General features: G+C 41.1%; 1 protein-coding gene across 1 annotated transcript in view; it reads left to right on the top strand.

The window, feature by feature from the left end:
• LRP1B (LDL receptor related protein 1B) overlaps positions 1-23440 on the top strand; it is a 1691377-nt gene that overhangs the window by 1461558 nt on the left and 206379 nt on the right. The window contains exons 53-56 of the mRNA XM_088474914.1: positions 5388-5510; positions 13475-13615; positions 16135-16322; positions 23229-23412. Of these exons, the coding sequence (XP_088331040.1) occupies positions 5388-5510; positions 13475-13615; positions 16135-16322; positions 23229-23412 (636 nt within the window). The remainder of the gene's footprint in view (positions 1-5387; positions 5511-13474; positions 13616-16134; positions 16323-23228; positions 23413-23440) is intronic.

Genomic DNA, 23440 nt, shown 5'->3' with positions numbered 1-23440 from the left:
ACTTAATCCTCTAGTGGATGGGCACCTGAAGTCCCTCGTTATCAGGAGCCATTTCACACAGGAGAGTGTAGAGGGAGGGTTTGGGCTGTAGATGCTCCTAGACAAATGCCATTAGAACACTATAGTGTGTAGGAAGGGTGACTGCAGGCATCATTGTATGTGTGTTTCTCAGATACACTAGCTAGCAGCTGTAATCCAGTGCTCTGCAAACAGGCTATTATGTGGTGATGCAAATAGTCTCTTGTGTATGATTTTGTATTAAAAAGTGAACTTGCACTTTTTTTTTACAAGGATTTCTATCTAATATCTGTCTATACTGCAGTATATTATATATTGACACTGGGTCTGATTCAGAGATGCACTGCATAGGGGGGACTACTACTAGCAGCACTGTATAAGGGGCACTACTGGGAGCACTACATGGGGGGACCACTACTGGGGGCATTATATAAGGGGCACTGCATAGGGGACCACTACTAGTGGCACTGTATAAGGGGCACCACTGGGGGCACTGTATAAGTGGCACTACTGGGGACACTGCATAAGGAGCACTACTGGGGGCACTCTATAAGGGAGCACTCCTGGGGGCACAGTATAAGGGGCACTACTACAGTGGGCAATGCAAGAGGGGCACTACTACTGAGGGCATTAAGGTAAATATTGAATGGAAAGGAGTGTTCCCAGAGTGACAAGAAACAGTGTTGTGTCATGTTGATACGCCCCGATTTTCCACTGACCATGCCCTTTGTGGTATGTGACCATGCCCACTTTTTCAGCATGCACATACTTGGGGGAGGGGCTAAATTTTTGACTTGCCCTGGCTCCAAATACCCGAGTTATGCCACTGGCACACTATGTTTCAATTCTTTTTCCAAGAAGACTAGTAGCTTCAAACAACAATTGACTGTGAAACAAGCATTTGCAAGAGGAACCAAGTATAACAGCCACCATCCTGTGGCACAGCGGATCACTGAAACCATTATGACTATGCTAGCATTTGATCTGCATCCAACTTCCGCCATCAATGCATCTGATTTAGACATCCTGTGTCCCCTCTACCCAATTTAATCTTGAGTCCAATTTAGCAGCAAAGCAATTCCTCATCTATATTGGTACTTTAAAAAAATACCTTATACTTGTCTTAGAAAATGCCATTGCACTGAGTATCCAGTTAACTACAGATATGTGGACAAGTGGTACTGGTCAAACTAAAGATAACGTGACTGTGACAGTCCACTGTGTTGGTGTATCGCTTTCAGCAGCTGCAGTATGTTATCTAGTTGGATTCCACTTTTCTGTCGCAAAGAGAGGAATATTGTTTTCTGCCCCAGTATGCTCTTTCTCATTCACTCTGAGCTGGTTCATATGCAGGTTACTAGTTTCTACACTACACACACCTGTTATTGGAATCACTGCTAAGCATAGAAAATACATTGTCAATTAGTTCAACACTTCCTAGCACTGCTCTTTAAGATACATCATGTGTGCTGGAGTTTTGTACACCATAATGTATGATTTTTGAAGGCCCAGATGGTATTTTTACAATCACTCGAAACCAAGCTAGACCATCTGGACATTGATGCTCAATGGCTGGCTCAAACAGCCTCATACTCCCTTCTGGCCAACATCGAATATGCCACTTTACTACACTAATTTGACCTCTTGATATGGTAACAGCCTTCTTTCCAGATTTTATAACTCAGTCTAGTTCTCTGTTCCCTGCAGCCACATAGCTTACAATTGTCTCAATAGTGTTCTTAGTTTCATACATTACTTTGCCTAGTAGTGCACTCAAGCCAATACCACTATCATTCATTTGTTCACAATGACATCTTATTAGTTCTTCCATAAAGTTGAACCCCAATAGTGGGCAGTCCACACACTCATGGGTAACTAAAATAGGTACCTGAATAGATAAATCACCATGGTTGACACTCTGGATTTCTACAAAGAATTCAACCTATCTATAAAATGGTATATGTGTGCCATTGGCTACAGTCAAATTAAGTGGATTCTCAAAAAGTTTTTAAAGTGCAGAATACATGAATGTCCCACAATGCTCACCTGAGGCATTGTGTCTAACAATGCCTGTGTAGGTAATCCACCTATGGTATACTTGTTTCCAACTGGCTGATCTACATATTTCACTGTTGTTTTATTACACTGTTGCTTAATGTGTGTTCCCCAGTGAGACTGTCTACATTTACTTGAACATTGTCAGGGCCTCTGCATTTATAACATTGTTTTTTGCTTCCTACCCTCTTATCCTTCATGCACAGATGGGACTCCTTACTTTTGCCAGTCACTTGTTGTCCCTCCCCAGTGACCTTCTTCTGTTTCCCGACATTTGTCCTTTATTCAGACAAAACTATTGCCCTCTGCCCAATTTGATTACATTTAAAACAATGAAGGCAACTCTCTTTTCCATGTTTTGTACTAATCTGGCATTTGCCTCTAACTTTCTTTTTCTCTAACATGTCTGAATTTACAGTTGTAAAACCAAATAGGTTTAATCATCTTTCCAGATTGTCAGTTAGTGTTAATGTCTGTGCAGTTAGTCATTCCTGAATAGCAGTTCAATTCACTTGCACTTCACTTTGTATATTACTTTCATTAGACCGGAGCATCTCTTGCAACTTCTCATCTGCATGTTGCTGGGCTGCACTTATAGTTACTGTACTTGTCTAGGTCATACTTGCTGACTGTTGTAGTTGCCTTTATGAGAGAATCCTGGAAAAGCGATGCAGGTGGCTGGTATGTGAGGCGGAGCTGACTACTCACGTCATTAGGCCCTCCCCCTTTGCTGCAAAATGATGCAAATGACTCATATTTGAATAGGGCGGGGCCAAATTACATGTTATTGTACATTGTTACACTATGCCCGCTCCTCACAGACCGTGGATTCCAAGTATTATTCTCCTCATGCTGCCCACTGCATTAGGAAGTGGGCAGGATGCAGGAGGAGTATCTTCTCTTCCATGAGTGCTGGTGGCTACCTGAAAAATCAGGAGCCTCTTGCAGGTTCTGTCAGAGTAGGCAAGTACGGTCTAGGTCTATTTGAGCTGCAGAGTAATTTTTGGTTTCTCTGCTTCCTCACTTGCAGCTTTATTTATCTATTCAAGAAGGAAATCATCAGTTACTGTTAAGTCAGATACGTAAGGTTTCAAATCACTTGGTACAGGGAATGTAGGATAGGAATACACCTTGACTAAATTATTATCATAAGAGATGTACACAGCCCCAAATGTTTTGTTTTTGCTTCTAAATCATTGTCATGTTTCGGCAAAACCACCCTCAAGTGTTTTGGTTCAGTTTCAGTTTTTGATTTCTTTAAAAATGTATAAAAACAGAAAAAATCATGTAACTTGGACCTGTTTATGTCCCTATAGTAATATTAACATCAATTCCATTCATTTCCCATTATTTTCTGTCAATTTTGACTACCTAACAGCACCTGAAATGAGAGTGAAGTACTTATATGCCTCCAAAATACAAGAGATCTGGTTTTTACGATCTGAGTTCCAAATTTGCAAGAAGAACCAAGTTGGGAAAAACCTTGCTTATACCATTATTGTTTATCAGCTAATAGTGCAGCCTGTAGTGTTTCTGCAATGTACATTATATTGCTGTCTTTTACTGACATATTATGAAAGTTGTAGGGAGCACTCAAAGCCTGATGTCAGCTTTCATGACTTCTGGTTTATTATGAGCCAGAAATGTCTCAAGAACATTCCTTTACTGCTGCTCTACTAGTCACTACAGTGCCCTCTACTAAATCCTCCACAACTGACAACAAATCTTTAATAATGCATTTTCTCACACAACGGTATGAGGATACCAACAAAATAATATGGCTTTTGGGGTGGCCTCTCTTAATACCATTTTTAACATGCTATTTTCAAACCACCACACATTTCTATAATATTATGTTTCATTATATTAGAATTATTGTGGTTTTTATTTTCACAGCTTTCCTTCAGATTCAAAATATGACCAATGCTATTTGATTTAGAGGGTTGTTATTTATTAAAGCTAACCTTTGTTAATGATACACAGAGGCTAGATGAAAGCCAAGTATTAGGGCAATATTTGTCATCTCTGTACACTTGGAGCTTCCACAACACATGGGTTAAATACTTTTTAAAGCAGCATTTTTCAGTTAATAAATAAAATATTAATGAGTTTGAAATATTACTATAAAGGTGCATACAAACGGGACGATATAGCGTTACGATATGAACAATAACAATATCGTTCACGATATATCGTTCATATCTGTCATTGTTTATTCAGTGAACGACCAACGATGCGCGTTCCCGCATGAACGATAATGATATCTATGATCGTCCGTACATGCAGGCCAATCTGGACTATATCGTCAACTTTGTCTGTTCAGAGATTTGGCAGGATGACTCACTGAAAGAAATCTATGAAAGATCTTTGAACGATCTATGAACGATATCTATTTAGAAAAGAAAGATATCTTTCAAGTCGTTGGTGGTACAGATCGTCCGTGTGTATGCAGCTTTAGACCACAATAAAAATAAATAAAACTTTGTAATCTGTAATACAAACAAATCTGTTGGTTGTTTAGGGGGAGTAGAGCTCCCAGAAACTCCTGAGTCTCCTGTATATCCCAGGATATAGGCAAACATGCCATTTTTAATCCATGTAAAGAACTGTTTATCCCAGAATGATTTTTCTCCAATTATCACTCATTGCATATATGGATTTATATCATGACACGGAATTGAGGACTGCGAAAATATCACAACGTAGTTGAAATAGAAGAGAGCTGCACAAATAAGCTCTCATCTTCAAATGTGTATTCAGACTATTTCATTTTTCTTTTAGATCATGCCTACAAATTTTACATTCTTTTTCTTTCTTACTTCTTTTCGTACCTTATCTAGAAGATGTAAAGACTTTTGTACAGTTGTTTTATTGTTGCCTTTGTTTCCAACAGAGAAGGAATTTATAAATCTAATTGTATCCTATAGACAGCGCAGAGCTCAGCTTTGTCGTATCCATTCTGCAGCCTGAGGTGGGCCATGAAAATAAGCAACTCTATCTAGATGATATACTGTACAGTAAAGGCATCATACAATAACTCAGATAGATGCCTGAAATAGTTATAGAATGGTATGGGTAATACAATATAGTTGTCTAAAGAAGAAGACCTTTAAAAGCCATTTTCTGGCTTGTCTGTGCAAATTAAAATAATGCATTTACTGTAACAGGTTTAGAAAACTGTTTCTCCTAAAGTCTCCAAAAAAGGACTCTGCCTGTACTGCAAAGACATAATGATTCTCTCTGTTCCAAAATGTTAGCGGGGAAATGATGAATCTGATTTGCGGCCGTGGTTTATTTTCTTCATATATTTTCAGCTCCTGTTACTACCTGCGATGAAAATGCTTTTATGTGCAACAACAAAGTGTGCATCCCTAAGCAGTTCCTGTGCGACCACGATGACGATTGTGGAGACGGCTCCGATGAATCCTTGGAATGTGGTGAGTAATATTAGAAACCACCCCAAAGAAAAACTAAATGTGTATGGGTAATATATACCTCAGCACATGCTGAATGGTAAATAATGTGATACAATGACTATGGCACTAACCACCTTATCCAATGCATGGAAAAATGCAAATAGGTCATAAGACAGAATTCACTTTTTTTTTCTTTATACATATAAATATATATATATATATATATATATATATAAATATATAGCTTTTTGTGGCTATGGTAGCCCTGATCCATGTAGAAAATATCATCCAGTATTCAATTGTGCACCCAGCAGGTAGTTTCAGAGTAAATACTTCTTCCTCAAGTCTCAGAAGCATATCCTACACTTTATATACCATTCTGTACTAAATTATTATTCTATACTTTATGATATGAAATTATGAATTGGATGCATGAGAAATTAGAAACTTGTTTTTTTTCATTATTTTATAGATCCAAGATATATTGTGGTTTTCTTTCATGTTTTTCTGAGTACCTACCCCTTCATATTAATGCTATAACCAGGGGCGTTTCTAGAGAGGAGAGGGACCGTGTGACGGGCCGCCTCCTCTCTGCCCAGACACTGAGCTGTGCGCGGCCAGCGCCAGAGTTATAGACTCTGGGCACTAGAGTGTGTCCAAAGTCTATAGTGAATGCACAGGTCACCGGGAAAATGGCCGCGGTGGCCATTTTCAATGTACTGCACATGCGCAAACGACGGAAAAATGGCCACCGCGGCCATTTTCGCCATTTTCCAGTCGTTTTACAGCGCCGGACCCCCTCGTCGACGTGGGACTCCGGAGAGATAAGTAATATTATGGGTGCAGGGGGTGCGGTGCAGGGCCTGTGTTCCCCGCACACCCTGCACCCATTATAGATACGCCCCTGGCTATAACATACTGTATTCATCCGATTCTTGTTTCTATTTAGAACAAATCAGCTGGAGTTAATGTTCTGCTATGTAATTAAGCAAACCTTATACTGAACTACAGTATACTGTATATTCACCTTTGGTGAATCTTTGTTTTAATTGTCCTTACATTAGAAATCTAGTTAATTTGATTAATGTCCATTGTGTGAAATGTCAAACAAATAAAATAAACATAAACTATGACCAAACATTATACATTTAAGCCACTGTATAAGGTTTTGTAAATTGTCAGTAGACAGTCTACAGAATGATTGTAATAAGACTATTATTCTTTATTTAACTAATTGACACAGCAGAAATGTGATATACAAATGTATACTTGAAAGTTATAATGAATGAATTCCTTGAAATTTTTCTGGGGTCTTAAATACAATTATTTTTATAATAGTTTGTCAATATTGATCAATGCTATAGCCAACAGGTAACCCATAATGTTATTCCACTCACCCAATAAGAATACGCAGGATGAGAATTTTCAAAACTATTCTGTGACATTCACTTCAATCCGCATATGGCCGCAAAACTTTCTACACCGGAATTTCAGTTTATGGGCCTGATGCGTAATGGACGGAAATCAGATGAATATGCTCCGACCATAGGCGTCTTTACAATAGGTGCAAGGTGTGCGGTGCACATGGGCCCCTGGGTCCAGGGGGCCCCCACCGCACACCCTGTACCCACAGGTAATCATACTTACCTCTCCACTGATTCCCGAAGTGCTGCTCCGCAGGACCGGCGCTGCAGAGCAGCAAACACTCACTGGGAAAATGGCGGCGGCCAGTGATCTGCGTATGCGCAAAAAAAAGATGTCCCCGGGAAACTAGGAGCAGGCGCCATTTTCCTGAAGACCCGCGCATGCACTGTAGATTCTGGCATGAAGCCAGAATCTACAGCGCTCAGTGCACGCTGAGCCGCCGACAGAGAGGAGGAGGCCCAAATGGAGGCTGCACACGGGCCCCCTCCTCTCTTAAAATGCCCCTGGCTACGACATTGCATGCAAGTAATAAATGCATATATTTCCCTCTTGCAGAGATGCATACTACTTGCTATGTGCCTGCCCCCAATTCATACACATGGTTTGACACTCGCCATCTTCATAATCAGTGCGCACTAGCACCAGCTTATACATGGTACAATTGATGCACCTGCAAACGGGTATTTCCACATACATCTAAAGCAGGGTACACATTATGTGTACCCAGCGATGCAACGGGCGCTCCTCCCCGCTGACGCGTCAACATATCTGGTGGCCGGTACACATTAGATGATTCGGTGCCCGACCGCCCGATATGTCGGCCCCTGCCGCATCCCTCTGCATGGAGTCATCAGCCTCATTGTCAGGTTGAGCTGCATGCAGGGACGACCTGACGATGTGGCTGATGATCCCGGTGGGAGCGCGCAATGGGCAACATAGTGGGTACGCATGGGACGATTTTGACGGTATGTCAAAATCTTCTAATGTCTACCCAGCTGAAGTTTGCTGATGCGCCTTTTCTGAACTTTGCCTATGCGAGTACATTCCATTGCAGCCCAGTTACACCTTTACATTCGTAAGTATAGATGCCACTAAAATGTGTATGACGGTGTATCGCACATTCATGCAGACACACAGGTCCGGAGCATGCTCATTGCGAAAACACACAAGATATACTCTGCAAACAGTTCAAGGCTCAGTCCTATATGTCCCCAGTACTATCCCAAACTCCACCACACTGCAAAATGAATTACAGTAACTGTTGTCAGCCCAGTCCTATTTATAAAATAGAAATTCACTAAAATTCACAGTTTAGAGTATATTTATCTTTGGTGGCAGTGAGGCCCCGAATAGTATAATTTGTTTTTAGTTATCACCACATATAACAGTGATAACAAATTATTTTTCAACAAAAAACCTTTCCCAGACAGCATCCCTGCAAATAGGTTTATAGTTATCAGTTTACTGCTTGCTCGGACACTATGCATGCCCTGCGGACACAACCAGGTGAGGAGGAACATGGAGGCTGCCAGGGAGAAATCAGAAGCCATCAGTGCTCTCCCTAAACAGTGAGAATGGCTATCTATCAGAACAACTTCTGTAAATGTAAGCTTTTTGGCGCTTGGTAAATTGGCCCAGAACACAGCCCCCATTAGTGTTAATATGCAGCTATAGTTTGCCTAATTCACAAGATATCTCTGATATCTCCTGCATTTTTATATTGCAGGGATACTGCCATCTCTGCATGATTTTCACCTAAAAATATAGATCCCTAGGTTTATCCAGTATCTTAAGATTTCAGTCACTGAATCTATAGTTACTATGTAAGATAAAAAATAAGTGGTTTACTCTTTTTTTATAATGATTAATTTTTCAATGGAGGAGTAATACACCTGTGATTTTTTTTATACATTTTTTTTTCTATTTTACCAGCCACATTGAGCTGCAGACTTTTTTCTCAGAACAGAGATTTACTAAAGTCAAACACAGCATAAAATCATGATTCCAACTACAAATCATGTCTGTAAACAAAAATACGAATAAATATAATCAACAGCTAGCCCACTGATTGGATAAGAAAAAGAGTACTCAGAGCCAATCAGCGGCCTGTTTCAATGGTAACGGCCACTGATTGGCTGGCAGGACTCCAAGTGCAGGAACACATGTGGCTCCTGCCACTTTCGGGAGTAGCACTATATGTACTGCTATGTCCAGCTGGTACGAGTTGCTTTTTTTTTTTCTTACCCATGGATGCCTACTGGAGAAGAGCACAAATCTCAGTCTGGGATGCATACTGGACAAAGGGACCAACCGGATCAAGGAGTAGGTAAGTATGTAGTGTGAGCGGAGGTGAGTGTGAATGCGGGTGATTGAGTGAATGTGTAATAAAATAATAAAACACTTATGTGTGTGTATGTATTGTCTTTATTTTAATATTTCCTTTACAGGGGGACTGTAGGTACCAGCTGGCCCTTATTGCCTGGGCTTGCTGGCACTTGTGCTTTTCCAAATGCCACACACTTGCAAACATAATTGTATACACCATCAGAAAACACAATTCAGTCAAACATGATTCTTAGTAAATTGTGAGTTTGATTTAAAACAACTCACTCATGTCCATGCAATGTCAAGTATGTTTAAAACTTAGTAAATTTATCCCTGAATGTCTGTTATTTTAGCCCCTGTGGATGTGGGATTGTCATTGAGACTTTGAGGGGCATATTTATTAAACACATTTAGCAGTGAATGCCCCAACAAAAGGATGTTTTCAGGGGGTACCCGCAAAATGTCAATATCCCCTGGATGTATTAAAGGCATTCCGCAGCAGATATTGGAGATATCTGTTGCAATTCCATTATTTCCGATCTCAATAGTGGTCCTTCTACATTTCTATGGGGGCTTCTATATTGTGAGATTTACCAAGCACCAGAATGCAAAGCATACCCGAGCTTTGCTCATTAGCTTACACCATCTTAAGATTGTGTTAGTCATTGTAGCTGATAGGCAGAAAGGGTTTGGCTGAAGATACTAGGGGACTGTAGATACATAAAAGAGCTGGGTGGAGAGACACTTGGTGGGCTGGATATGGAATAGGGCTGACTGGGGAGATGCTTGGAGGGCTGAAGATAGATGAGGGCTGTCTGGAGTGACACTGCAGGCTGGAGACAGAATGTGGTTGGCAGTAGAGATGCTTGGGGATGGAGAGATACTCAGGGCATGGAGATACAGTAGAAGGATGGCTGGAGCTGGAGAGACACTGGGGGTCTGGAGCTGCAAAAACACAGGGGAATGACACTAGAGAGACATAAGGGAGATGAGGCTGAAGAGAACTGGAGGGAAGCGGCTGTAGATTATCCACAACTGGCAGTATTAGTGGCACATTACTTCCTTCTCTGTCTCCTCAGCTGTGCTACAGAGGGGGGGGGGCACACTGCTGTATTATTTGCATCCGGTTGACTGGTATGAACTTACACCCCTGACTCCACAGCAGGGGATAAAATAAATAAATAACAGTTTGTTGCAATTGCACATTTAGGGCCTGATTCACTACCATGCGCAGCTGCGATTAAGCATGCAATCGGCCAATTGTTGCATACTGCGCATGAGCTACTGCAATCGGGACTGTGATCGCAGTGACTATGATTTCCAATCGCATAGTGATTGACAGGGAGTGCCGTTTCTGGGTGGTGATGGCGGGGTGGTCGGTTGAACGCAGGCGTTCCAGTGGGTTTCAACGCTGTTGCAGGGGCATGCATAAATTATCCACTGCAATGGCCTACGCAGACTGAGGCCTGATAGCATGACTGGTTGTTAGCAATTTCTGAGTTATGTCAGGGCTTGTGCAAGTATGTGTGAGGCTGCGATGGTACTAGATTGTACCGATGATTTTGCCGTCTTGCTAAACATTATGGATGTGTGCTAAGTAAAGTGGATGCCCTTGTGTAGTGCTGCGAGGGAATAGCGATCACAATGAATTAGCATACTATCGCAGTTGAACTACATGCGTAATCGCAATTGCATACACAGTTGCGTACGGTAGTGAATCAGGCCCTTAATAAACAATGTAACAAGGTGAATGTGGCACAGAAGATAGCAGACCACATTCTGAATGATATATAGTGTTTCTTCAAAATACTGTGTACCCCTGCTTATGCTACATACAGAACAAGAAAGGCTTTCCTAAAAAATTTCAGTGTGACAATATTCAATTATTATTATTATTATTATTATTATTATTATTATTATTATTATTATTATTATTATTATTATCCTTTATATATATGGTGCCACAAAGGTTCCGCAGCACCTTACACAGTACATAAATGAGCACACAAGAAAAACAGTTAAAAGTAATACAAAACAATACAGGACAAGGACATGGTTTATAAACATAGCTACATAACACAAGCAGCAGGACATCAGCAACCATGTGTTAGGTGCCATTGTGGGGAGTTAGGAGTAAATTATACTATAAGTATGGGGAGGAGAAGCACATGAGGGACGAGGGCCATACTCGTGAGAGCTTACATTCTAAAGGGTAAGGGCAGACAGACAGGGGCGACACATATGGGGTAGATAGTGAGGAAGGAGCATGGAGCAGTGGATTAGGATATATGCTGCGGAATGTGTGTGTATAAGATGATCTGATGTTATGTCAAAATTAAGTCCTTCATCCATCTATCTCTATGACAGAAAATAGATTTTAATTATGTGTTATTTACATGAGAGATGTACAAAATAAAGTAGTAGCACTTTAATTATTGTGTGTTACATTTTAGCATCTAAATACATCCTGATAAAAATGCAGCTATTATGGGACTGTCCCGCCATCCTAATACAGTAGTGAATACTTTAGTCCCAACTGCTGGGTGCTATGCCATGCTCCTGTGAGTGGGTGCATCTCACATACTAGACCCACCCACAAATGGGTGCAGCCATGCCCATCATAATGTGGTCCCACAGGATGTTGCAGTACCCAGGCCCAGAATTTCTCTTGGCAGCCCTGGAGGTGACAGGCAGAACCACGTGGGCATAGTGGTGGGGTAACATGGCCATGGAGGGAGGGAGGTGGCTGAGAGTGGAGGGACAGGAAAGGCAGGGGAAAGAAGCAAAGAGTTGGAAAGCAGACTGATGACAGAAAAAAGGGGAAACAGCAAGTGGAGGAGACAAGAGGGGGAGGATGGGGGTGGATAAAGTAGAGGATTATGTGGGCACTGAATATGGGGGGTGTTTGAAGTAAGGGTGTTCATGCTGTGGACGAGGTAATAAGTGAGATGAAAACTGGAGTGAAGGCTGTGTGATGTAGGGACAGTGTGGATAAAAGTTGTTAAGTGTAAAAAAAATTGTGAAATGTAAAAAAATAGTGATAAAAGAACAGTGTTGCTAATGTATAAGTCAGCTCCAAAAGTGATATATAAAGAGAGGTATGTGAGTAGTGGGTGCAGGAATTAGTTATTAAACAAATGATTAAAGTAGATAGATGTGATGCAATGGGAAAAGGCAATACAAATAAGAATTTATGTAGTATGAGGGCAAAATTACAAAGTACCGAGCCAATCCAGTCCAAAGTGTTATGATCAACAAAGATCAATAAACCATAGCAGCACACAGATAGGGGAGTACTTGCAATGTCCAAGCAGTGAGTGCAGTAAGGAGTTTGCTGGATATTCTTAAAGCAGAAGATGGTGATTTTGGTTATTCACCTAAATATGTTGCTTGTTGTCATTCAGAAAGTGTTCTTGTTTTGAGGTTGTTTGCCCTCAGTTTTCCTCCAGTTTAACTCCGGCGTAACTCCGACTTAGGTATCAAATTGTAATTACACTTATCATCTAACACTTTGAATCTAATACAGCCTACGTCTATGCAGCCTTAGTGAGCACTAATAACTAAAGTTACAAACAGGTCCCGGTGTGCTCACTGATTGGGACCCCACCCCCAGAGATCAACACACTAAATTGGGATGCAATAAAAGTTTAAGATAAACAATTTGTGAGAAGGGAGAGGACCATCACAGATTCACAATATATTCCTAACTTCCTTTATAGAAATTGCTCTTAATATAGTAGTAGTGATAATTTACCTAGTAGGAATTTTTCAAAACTGTGCTGAGGCAATCAATAAAACAGCATCTGATGGGAGCAGTAGTGATAATTTACTTGTGAATTTCAGAGAAGTCACATCAGTCTTTGCATGGTGCACATATGGCTAATAAGATGTATAGCGTAACTCCGACTTAGTTATCAAATTGTAATTACACTTATCATCTAACACTTTGAATCTAATACAGCCTACGTCTATGCAGCCTTAGTGAGCACAATGTGCATGATCTTACACTGGAGTTGGAGCAATTCTCTTGCAGTGAAATCTCTGCCATGGCACAGAAGGTTTTATTTGCAATTAATGCAAATATCATGAGCTACTAAATGCAAAAGCCTAGAACAGATTGTATACTTAATTATTTAGACATGGGGCACCATTCACTGCAATTTCCTTTGTATTTGTTTTACTTTTACTACCTTATGCCCTTACATACATGGTTTATAGCATGTGTTACATTTTAGATTACCGGCAATGTGCCCTTGATGAGTTTATCTGTACTGATGGGCGATGCTTGATAAATTTCCACTGGCAATGCGATGGGGACTTTGACTGTCCTGATGGGTCAGATGAAGCTCCACTGAACAGAAAGTGTGTGAATGCAGGTATGAACCTTAACTTTTATTTTTCTTATCATCAGTATGTAGCTGTAGACAGTTTTATCTGTTATAAGTTCTGCCCTGTATAGAAATGATGCAGATTTTCACACATAGGAATCAGTGAGTAGGATAGGGAATAGGCACAGCCCTCTAGTCTGGCGATGGGTCCTGCCCAACTTCCTACGCAGGTAAAATCCCTGGGTGGCAGCTTCACAACCAAGCTCACCACATATCTGTTCCTACCATACACATCTACATTATCTCATGGCAGATAGGACACTAATTAGTTGTTCTGGTGTTGAAGTTACTTAATAGTTTGATTATATAAAATAATTTTCTATAACTGAAATTAACAAATAATAAACAAAACAATACATAAAATTGACCTGGAGTTGAATGCATGAGAGTTGGCTTTTAGTGTGAGGGCTCCTGAGCGGAATTGTATTAAATACAAAGTGCTTCTTTTAAATATGCAAGTTGCTAGCCTTAGGGGTAAATTTACTAAGAATTGAGTCTGATCGAGTTTGTTTTTTTAAACTCAATTTGCATCGCCGAAAAAATTTGGGTGATATTCCCGTTTTTAAACCCGCAAATTTACTAGGAAGTGAGTTTAGCTGAAAGTGAGTTGGCCAATGATGAAGCCGATTGAGATTTCTCTCCTGAGAAGCAAGTTTAGATGAGATTACTCACCGAGATTGAAGTGTCTTCTCTCTGCAAAACTCTCCCGAGCTAGCAGCATGCACATATCAGTGAGATATGTGAAGGATGCTTGTGTGGTCTACCTGTTAAACAAAGGTTATATCTTAAAAAAAAAAATTATGTACAGTCCCCCCCAAAAAAGCATAACCAGCCCTGCACTGCTCAGCCAGTCCTGGTTTCTAAAATTAGGCGAAACAAAACGAGTAGGGTTCCCGCGTAATTTAGGAACCAGCACCTGGCTACAGGGCCTGTGCTGGTTTTAAATATTGGGGGAAAAAATGCATAGGGGTCCCCCTATATTTAAAATCAACCCAGACTGTCCTGGGTGTAATGTCACAGCCAGGAGACCCTATCACCGGGTCTCCAGGGCCAAAGCATTAACACCTCAAGCCAGTCAGCCCAACACTTTGCATTAGGTATGCATGTAGAAACATACACAAATCACACAGATCTGTGTATTTTTCTGCAAAAGTCGCAGAAATCTCTCCCAAACTCACCCAAGTTTGTCTTTAGTAAATTTGCGAGATGAAAAACATGCCTAAACTCACCCGAGATTGTCATCTCGACCAAACACGAATATTAGTAAATGTACCCCTTAGTGTGCACACAGGGAAAGTTGGCAATACAGAATTAAGTTACTTATGTAGCTGTTAAAGCTAATTGCCAATCATGAGGTTTGTAGCAGATTTGGCCATACACAGTAGTCAAGCTTTGGCTGACCACATTTTTTGCCATCATGCATGTATGTATGTAAGCCACACTGCTTGTGCCCTGCAATCGCACTACGACTATGGATCGCAGAGTGAGTGAAAGGCTGTCAGCATTTGGGGGTGGTGACAGGGGAGTGGTCGCAAAAACGCAGACGTGCCTGTCCTTTTGAATGCCGTTGCTTGGGCATGAATAAATTAGCCACTGCGATTGCATACATTAGCACACTGCGTGTGAGGAGACTTGCAGTGTCTGCGGTAGGTCAGACCTGCAGTAAATGCTGCGTGAGTGGTCAATGGCACCAATGCTTACCCGGAAGTGCGATATTGGATGGGTGTGAGAAAGTAGTAGTGGGCGTCTTTATGCCGGTTGAGCTTTGGAAAGCATTAACATATTTTTGCCGCTGGGTTTCATACAAAATCGCAGTTGCAATCCGTACTGAATTAGGCCCTCAGTCAATGTCCACTGATAGCCAGTTTGGGCCTGGTGCTGGGTAATTTGGTCATAATGACTACATTTCAAATTATGTGGCAACAAAATGTGGCAGCGTCATCCTGATGAGATTACTAGGGACAGCTAGATGTGTATTCAACATGGGAACATTTAACAACTATCACAGATTGTAATATTTGTTGGACCTCAAAAGCTGCTAATTAGAGAGTCTGTACAGCATCAAAACATTCTCCTTAAATGATCACTGCAGTGTAATGAGTCCCTATATGTGTAGATGAGGAAATGCAAGTTCTTCCCGGCGCTCTTAAGCAACTGACATAATTTTCTTCTATTTCATGACAATTTACTTTGAAACGCTTGATCGTTAAGACACAGTAAATTCTAGTGGAAGCTTTTCAGATTAGTAATTTGCTTTTTTTAGTCTTTTTTATGTCTTCACACCTTAGAATGTTTGTAGAGAACAACAATTAGCCGACAGCAATTTAGTTCTGCAGTTCTCCAGTGACAAGCGAGCCCCATTTATAGCTGCTATCGAACAAGAAATATGGAAATAGAAACCTCTAATAAGTTAATAATCAGACATTATGATTTTGCTTCATGCTGATGCAGAATTCCGAAAAGCTAATGTTAGTAGTTTTTAGACTTGTACTGTTCTTTATTTCCAGAACAGTCATGCAATAGCTCATCTTTTATGTGTAAAAATGGGAAGTGTGTACCTGAGGGAGTTCTTTGTGACGCTACGGACGACTGTGGCGATGGATCTGATGAGAGAGGCTGCCATTTAAATGAATGTTTAAGTAAGAGAGTCAGTGGTTGTTCCCAAGATTGTCAAGATCTCCCAGTTGGATACAAGGTTAGTAGTCAATATTTATAAGATTATGTTTGAAGAACACGAACAAATGAATTATTCATGGAATTAATTTGCTTTCCGTGAAGCCGTTGTCCCTTTTATCTTATGGGTGTGTTAGCAGGACTACACAATGTGATATATTTCTGTGAAATCTTTAAAGTATATTGGCTAACTTTCATATGCCAGTTCTTAGTACAATATTGTAATTTGAAGTTTAGACAGGACCAATACAGTAGGAAGTCTATGCCTGGACCTCTGTGATCTCACAGCAGCTGTCCAGTTATCATGATAATTGTACTGGCTGAAGAATGTGCGCCCTCTAGTGGTTCAGTCTTCATGTACAACCTGTATTCTCACAAATATGATCATATTTTTGCAAAAAAGAAAATGTCACATATATTTTAACATACAGTAAAAACTAAACAAACAATAACTATTCAAAAAAAATTTAGAATAAGGTCTAAGATGTTAGGCAGTTTTATTTCATGTGAAGAATCACTCTCTGTTTGTATGCTATTTATGTTCGAAAAAAGTTGAGCTAATTTGTTACGTTGACCTGGGACACGATTCAGAGCCGCTTTGCAGATACAATTGAATCCAATGCACAGAGCACAGCAGAGTTGTCACATCCAGTAGAAACTGAATTAAATAACTCTATTTGATGACATTTACAGGAGAAAGAAATGCAGTTAGTAAAAGTTGCAAGAAGGTTTAATACTATAAAAATAAATGAAAGTCAATTAAAATGCAAAAAAAATAAAAAATTTTAAGCAGCACTTTATCCTTTATAGAACCAAGCTTAAGTCAGGGATATACCCAATACCCAATCCCATTATGTGGAATTATTGTATACAATAGGGCAAAGAGCAAATAATATGCATATTTCCTAATGGCGCTTTAAGTTACAGGTGCTAACAATGACATACAGTATATCAGCAGGGGTGCCGAGAGAGGTGGACAGGTGAAAAATACTGGGACTACCTCAGGACCCAAGACTGACAAAAGGATGCAGCTATGCTCCAAACATAATGTGACTGCCCCCTTCAGATGGGGCCTCAAATTCCTATTGCCATGCCACCCACATCCCATGTTATACTGGGGCCCAACATTTCTCATGGTAGCCAAGTATATCAGTAATATGGTGTCAAGCGTAGTGGACAGATTAAAAAAAAAATATTGGAGGCTTTTCTGAACTAGTAAGCTATGCTTGAGATTATATTGCAAATGTACAGTATGTAAGTGCTAAAGCCTGGAACTTAGATTGCCATTACCATATACACAGATTCTTAAAATGGTTAAAGTCATCTAATGATCGAGTTTAAGGCACCTTCAAGGGAAAATAGTAATCAATTCATCCTAACAAGATCTACTATGTAAAATAGATTTTAACTTAAAGAGAGATTACTACAATAAAGAATAAAATGACAGTGAATATTGTATTGTCCTGTCTAGTGGTTCACTGGAGCTGTGGATTTAAGAATAGCAAAATGAAACACTTCAACTTGGCACAACAGCAACAAAACATTTAATAGTCTCTTACCATCATTCGCTTATAAAATGTTTTCTTGCCCGTCCCCCCACCCTTATCTCCCAATAGACTGAATCAATGCTTTTAAAGGTTACTTCATGTTTTGAAGTACTGATTCACTGTGTAACCTGTAGAGAAAAGATCAAAATGATGATGATAACCTGAAACAAATCATTCAAAGTCACAGCAGTTCTTTGTGCTGGTTGTAGTTTCCAGTTTGCCAAAGGCTTTGTCTGATTTGTGCTCAGGGATCTCATTGCGTGAGTTGGAAAATAAACTCATCCAGTCATACAAACTATTTTAAGTTTGTTGGATATTATTTTTCCCCTGAGGTATTTTGCTGGTCTATATATAAAGCTATCTATATATATTGTCACTTGTCACTCACTGGCTACAACCAAGGGGGCAGTAATTTTGTTGCTGAAACCAATGGCCACTCAGATTGAAACAAATCAATTCACCTACAACAAGTGCCTCTAAGGGGTCCTGCACACGGGAGTTTCTAAACAATTCTTGTTCAAGTTTTTCTTTGATTTAAGAGTTCAACACAAGTTTTCAAATGTTCAAAGAGCATTCACTAGCAGGTCTTAAATCTTTGCAGCAGCCTATTGTGTAAGGGGCTGGAAAAAAAACACACCCTGTGAAAAACATAAATATCCATGTTTAATTCACTTATTACAACATGATCACATTTCTCTTCTTTTGAACAAATGATTACAACTAGTAATATTTAACATATGGTGCTCCATGCTCCTTGCTCACTGTCTCTCACCTGTGTGTCACCCCATCTGTCTCCCACTCCTCTTTAGATTGTAAGCTCCCACGTACAGAGCCCTCTTTCCTCATGTGCTTTTCCTGCAATCGTACAGCTATTATAGTGATGCCCATTGCCGCTTTCGCACATCTGTAATACCTTGCAGTCCTGCGTATACATCGGGAACACAGAGTAACATCAGACCCTCACGCTCAATTACAACAGGTCTGACCTTACTCAGAAATTGCTAACCTCGTCGCACGCAGTGAGTGCACAAGCTGTGTATGCCGTCGCAGTGGCTAATTGATGCACGCCCATGCAACAGCGTTCAAACGGACAGGCGCAATTGCATTTCTCCGACCACTCCCCCATCACCACCCCCAATCGCTGATGTCCCGTACCTCTGTGATGGCCTTGTATCTGTGTAGGTTTAGGCTGAGTGATCGCAATGCTAACTAGTGCACACGCACTGCGATACATTATGCACCATCGACCGATCTGTGGGCCTGATTCAGAGCCGCTCGTAAGCGGCCGCTCGTTCGCTCCGAGCGATGTTCGCACATCTGCGCATGCGTATGGGTCGTAATGCACATGCGCCAACCAGTCATTGAGGTCGGAAATCGTGCACTCGCAAAACAGCGAGGGCCTGCTAATTTGAGTGACAGAATGAGGCGTTTGTGGGTGGTAACAGGGGAAGGTGCTTGAAAACGGGGAGTGGAGATCTGAACGCAGGCATGCCAAACGGTCAAAACGGGCGTTTTAAGGGTGTGCGTAATTAACAAAGCAGCGTCATCGGCCACATCACTTGGTTGTCTCTGAGCCTGAACTTTTCACAACTTTTGCGAGCAGTTCAGACGCCTTTTGATGTACTCGATTAATTTAATAAATAGCGGAGATGAGGTATTATGCGAACGGCCAGGGGGCGTTTTGACAAAATAGGGAGCGCATATTTCGTTCGCTCGCTCAGACATAGAGGCGTCAACAGACCGCAAAGAGCGAGCGCTCTATTTAAATATCCGGCCCCTTTTTCTGAACGAGCGAGCGCAAATAGCGTCCGGCTCTGAATCAGGCCCTGTGTACGCTGTTGCAATTGCGATCCATAATGAATCAGACCCTATGACTGCTGATTCAGCAATGTTTATGTACCTCGTCCATGTTCTGCAATGTTTTGTACTGTAAGTCACTTTTTTGTTTGTGCATACTGTTTCTGTTTACGTACTATGTAAGCCACTGTGGACCCCTTATGGTAATAATACTGGCTATACTCCCAAAACAAGTTGTCCACACTTTTTCCACAAACTACTTCCTAATACCTACTTTTTCACACCTAATGATTTGGAAGGAGAATGTCTTTAACAAGCGCTATGTGTTTTTTTCTAAGCTCTTTACAAACTACACTTCAGGACGGACGACACCATAATGAATGCACTAATGAGTTGTGAACACATATTGAATGTTAAGCATACTCACCTACTTTTAATTTATGCCCTTCTATCTGAGAGGCTAAAAAACACACCCAGGAGTGCAGGAGCACTCCCCGAAATTCTCCCATACATTTGGGCAGAGTAGACAAATATGTGAAACGCCAATGATGTAGAGACTATAATGGATGCAGGGTGTGCAAGGCCCACAGGCCCCTGAGTCAAGGGTGATCCGTACCTCACACCATGCATTTACTTACCCGGCATCCACCTGCACCTTCCTATAGTAAAAATGCACCTCTGTGGAAGAATTGTCTCACTTCAAATAGCAATGTCTTTAAACACCCATGCTTGCAAGGCCCTAGTGCAGTGGTTCTCAAACTTTTTTGAATCCTAGAGTATCAGCATTGTTATCACGGCACCCCTAAGCCAAACGTTATTGTGAAATTCCCCCAAAAATGTAGTAAAGTAGTAAAGCGAAGTAAATTGTGCTTACCTGTCATCCTTAGGCCCAGTTATGTGGTGGTAGACAGGTTTACGCTTCTGTTTGTCCACATAATTACATTACAATGATCATAAATAATTTGATTTGGTACTGGACCACCAAACTGAGGCACCCCTGCAAGTGTCCCAAGGTACCCCAGGGTGCCACGGCCCACAGTTTGGGAACCACTGCCCTGGTGAATCAGTGAGGATGCTGTTTAAGGTCTGAGTAGGTTTATGCACGAAGGAAAGTGTTTTAAACATCCATTATGATTACACATGACATTTCTGCATGACAAAACTATTTTTACATGTTTATCTTTATCTATTTGTCTTTTTTTTATTGGCCAAAATGCAAGAAATCAGTAACCCTCACAGTTATGCATTCTATCTATAATGTAGTACAGTAAAAATCAAGTCAAAATGCAATACATTTACCCTTATGGCTTACACATGCTCATGATAGAACATTACCAGTTCTGCTATAAAGATGCAGAAATGAAGTGATAAAACCCCATTACTGGCCCACCTTGCAGCATCAGGCTGTAGCCTCAGACAGACTTCACTTTAAGGAGGTTGTAAACCAGACATGATAGATCTACAGAGCTAAAACAAGTTCACTGCATTTATTTTCCCTTATAAAATCTATTTAACATAAAGTGATAGGTGTATAAAGCAGCTGTTTCATACACGTTGTTAAGGAGCAACTGATAAATAATGGAGGCAATGTTAGTCAGTTATCAGAAACAAACAAGTTACTTTCTTGTTTTCTTCTAATTGCATCTCTCATTTCTGCTTTCCATAGGCTATACTGCACAGTTCCTCTTGTACAGGAATTTATAAATAAGCCATAACCTATTACATAATTTCCATTGCAGAATAGTAACATTTACTTTTTATATATTTGATTTTAGAATTTTGCAATTGCGAGAAAGGAACAAACAGTAATTACCAAACCAGATGCATGCACCCTTTCCTTATGTGCACAAGATGAGACGGGCGCTTGCGAGTGGGTCTGAATGAGACCCTAAGTGCATGCACCCTTTCCTTATGTGCACAAGATGAGACGGGCGCTTGCGAGTGGGTCTGAATGAGACCCTAAGTGCATGCACCCTTTCCTTATGTGCACAAGATGAGACGGGCGCTTGCGAGTGGGTCTGAAGGAGACCCTAAGTGCATGCACCCTTTCCTTATGTGCACAAGATGAGACGGGCGCTTGCGAGTGGGTCTGAATGAGACCCTAAGTGCATGCACCCTTTCCTTATGTGCACAAGATGAGACGGGCGCTTGCGAGTGGGTCTGAATGAGACCCTAAGTGCATGCACCCTTTCCTTATGTGCACAAGATGAGACGGGCGCTTGCAAGTGGGTCTGAAGGAGACCCTAAGTGCATGCACCCTTTCCTTATGTGCACAAGATGAGACGGGCGCTTGCGAGTGGGTCTGAATTAGACCCTAAGTGCATGCACCCTTTCCTTATGTGAACAAGATGAGACGGGCGCTTTTTGGGTCGAACTAAAGTTCATAAACTGTGGCAAGCAGGCCAAAAACGCTGTGTATGCTGTGGGGCTGATTCTGAGGTACGAGTAAAGCAAAATAGAACAAGTAACTGTGCACATGGGTAAAGCCATGTTGCACTGCAGGTGGGGGCGCTTTTTTCCTGGGTGGCTTGTCTGCCTCTCCGGGGGCCTGGGAGCAGCACACGATTTTTGGGGACCCTCCCGGCCAATTCACAAGGGTAGGCAAGTATGCTCTTGCGGTGCCGCGGCGGGTGGTGCGGCACTGAACATGTGCGGGTCTCAGGGAAAATCGTTCCTGCACCGTGTTCCCGGGGACAGCAGTACTGCGCATGCATGGGCCCCCCCTGGACCCAGGTGCCCGTGTGCACCGCACACCCTCCACCCATTATACGCCACTGGTTGTAGGCTACATGCATTCAACATTATAAATGTATTTTCATCCCTTGCAAATCAACATTTCTGCTCCAGATACAAAGTTACTTGCTTTATTAGCTTTGCTCCCAACTCAGAATCAGCCCCAGTGTGTGGAACAGTGGATGAGCATCATTTCTCAAGGGCTTCAGTAGTGACCCACTGCCCACATGACGACTGCATGTTCCATAGTACAACTCCTGAGGTTTTTGTGTGCAGCCCCCCCCCCACCTCCCCCAGCAGCTCATTTTGTTTTCGCCAAGGCACAGAATTACACTTTCCAGACGGATTTACTGCTAACTGTAAATGACTCCCTAATGTATTTGAAAACTAGCCTGAGGTGTTAGTGCAGTATAAAAACATATGGCTAGCTAATTAGTTGGTGAGAATACATAAGAATCCAATCACAGACAGTCAGTACAAAAACTGTGTTATTTGCACTGTATTTACTCTTTGCCATCAGAATCACAAGGAAGAAAACTGATGAGGATAAATTACTTTGGTCATAGGGTCATCTTTTCCCCATCACTTATGGAGTACTGTATATGTGTGACAGTCCCGGGTGTAAATCTTACCAGGGATCGCACAGAGGGGAGTTTTTATGTTCTCTTCCCACAATCCAAAAATATACTGGTAGTTTAATAGAGCCCTCTTGTCTACTGTACAAATAAAGAGTAATAATAATGTGATTGCACAGGTTTGTTTCTATAAGTAAAAGAATTACACACAGTAACAGCAATGTTTTTTATATATATATATATATATATATATATATATACGTGTTTTTCCCACAGTGCCAATGCTGGCCTGGATTTCGATTAAAGAATGACGGGAAGACATGTGTAGACATTGATGAATGTTCAGACGGTTTTCCCTGTAGCCAGCAATGCATCAATACATACGGGACGTACAAGTGCTTGTGTTCAGACGGGTATGAAATACACCCTGAAAATCAAAATGGCTGCAAATCTCTCTCAGGTATCAGAGTGGAATTTATGTGCTGATG

Source organism: Taudactylus pleione, unplaced genomic scaffold (assembly GCF_031769625.1).
Source record: "Taudactylus pleione unplaced genomic scaffold, aTauple2 ptg000156l, whole genome shotgun sequence".
In the NCBI taxonomy this organism is placed as follows: Eukaryota; Metazoa; Chordata; class Amphibia; order Anura; family Myobatrachidae; genus Taudactylus; species Taudactylus pleione.
This window is presented reverse-complemented; position numbering and strand designations above follow the sequence as displayed.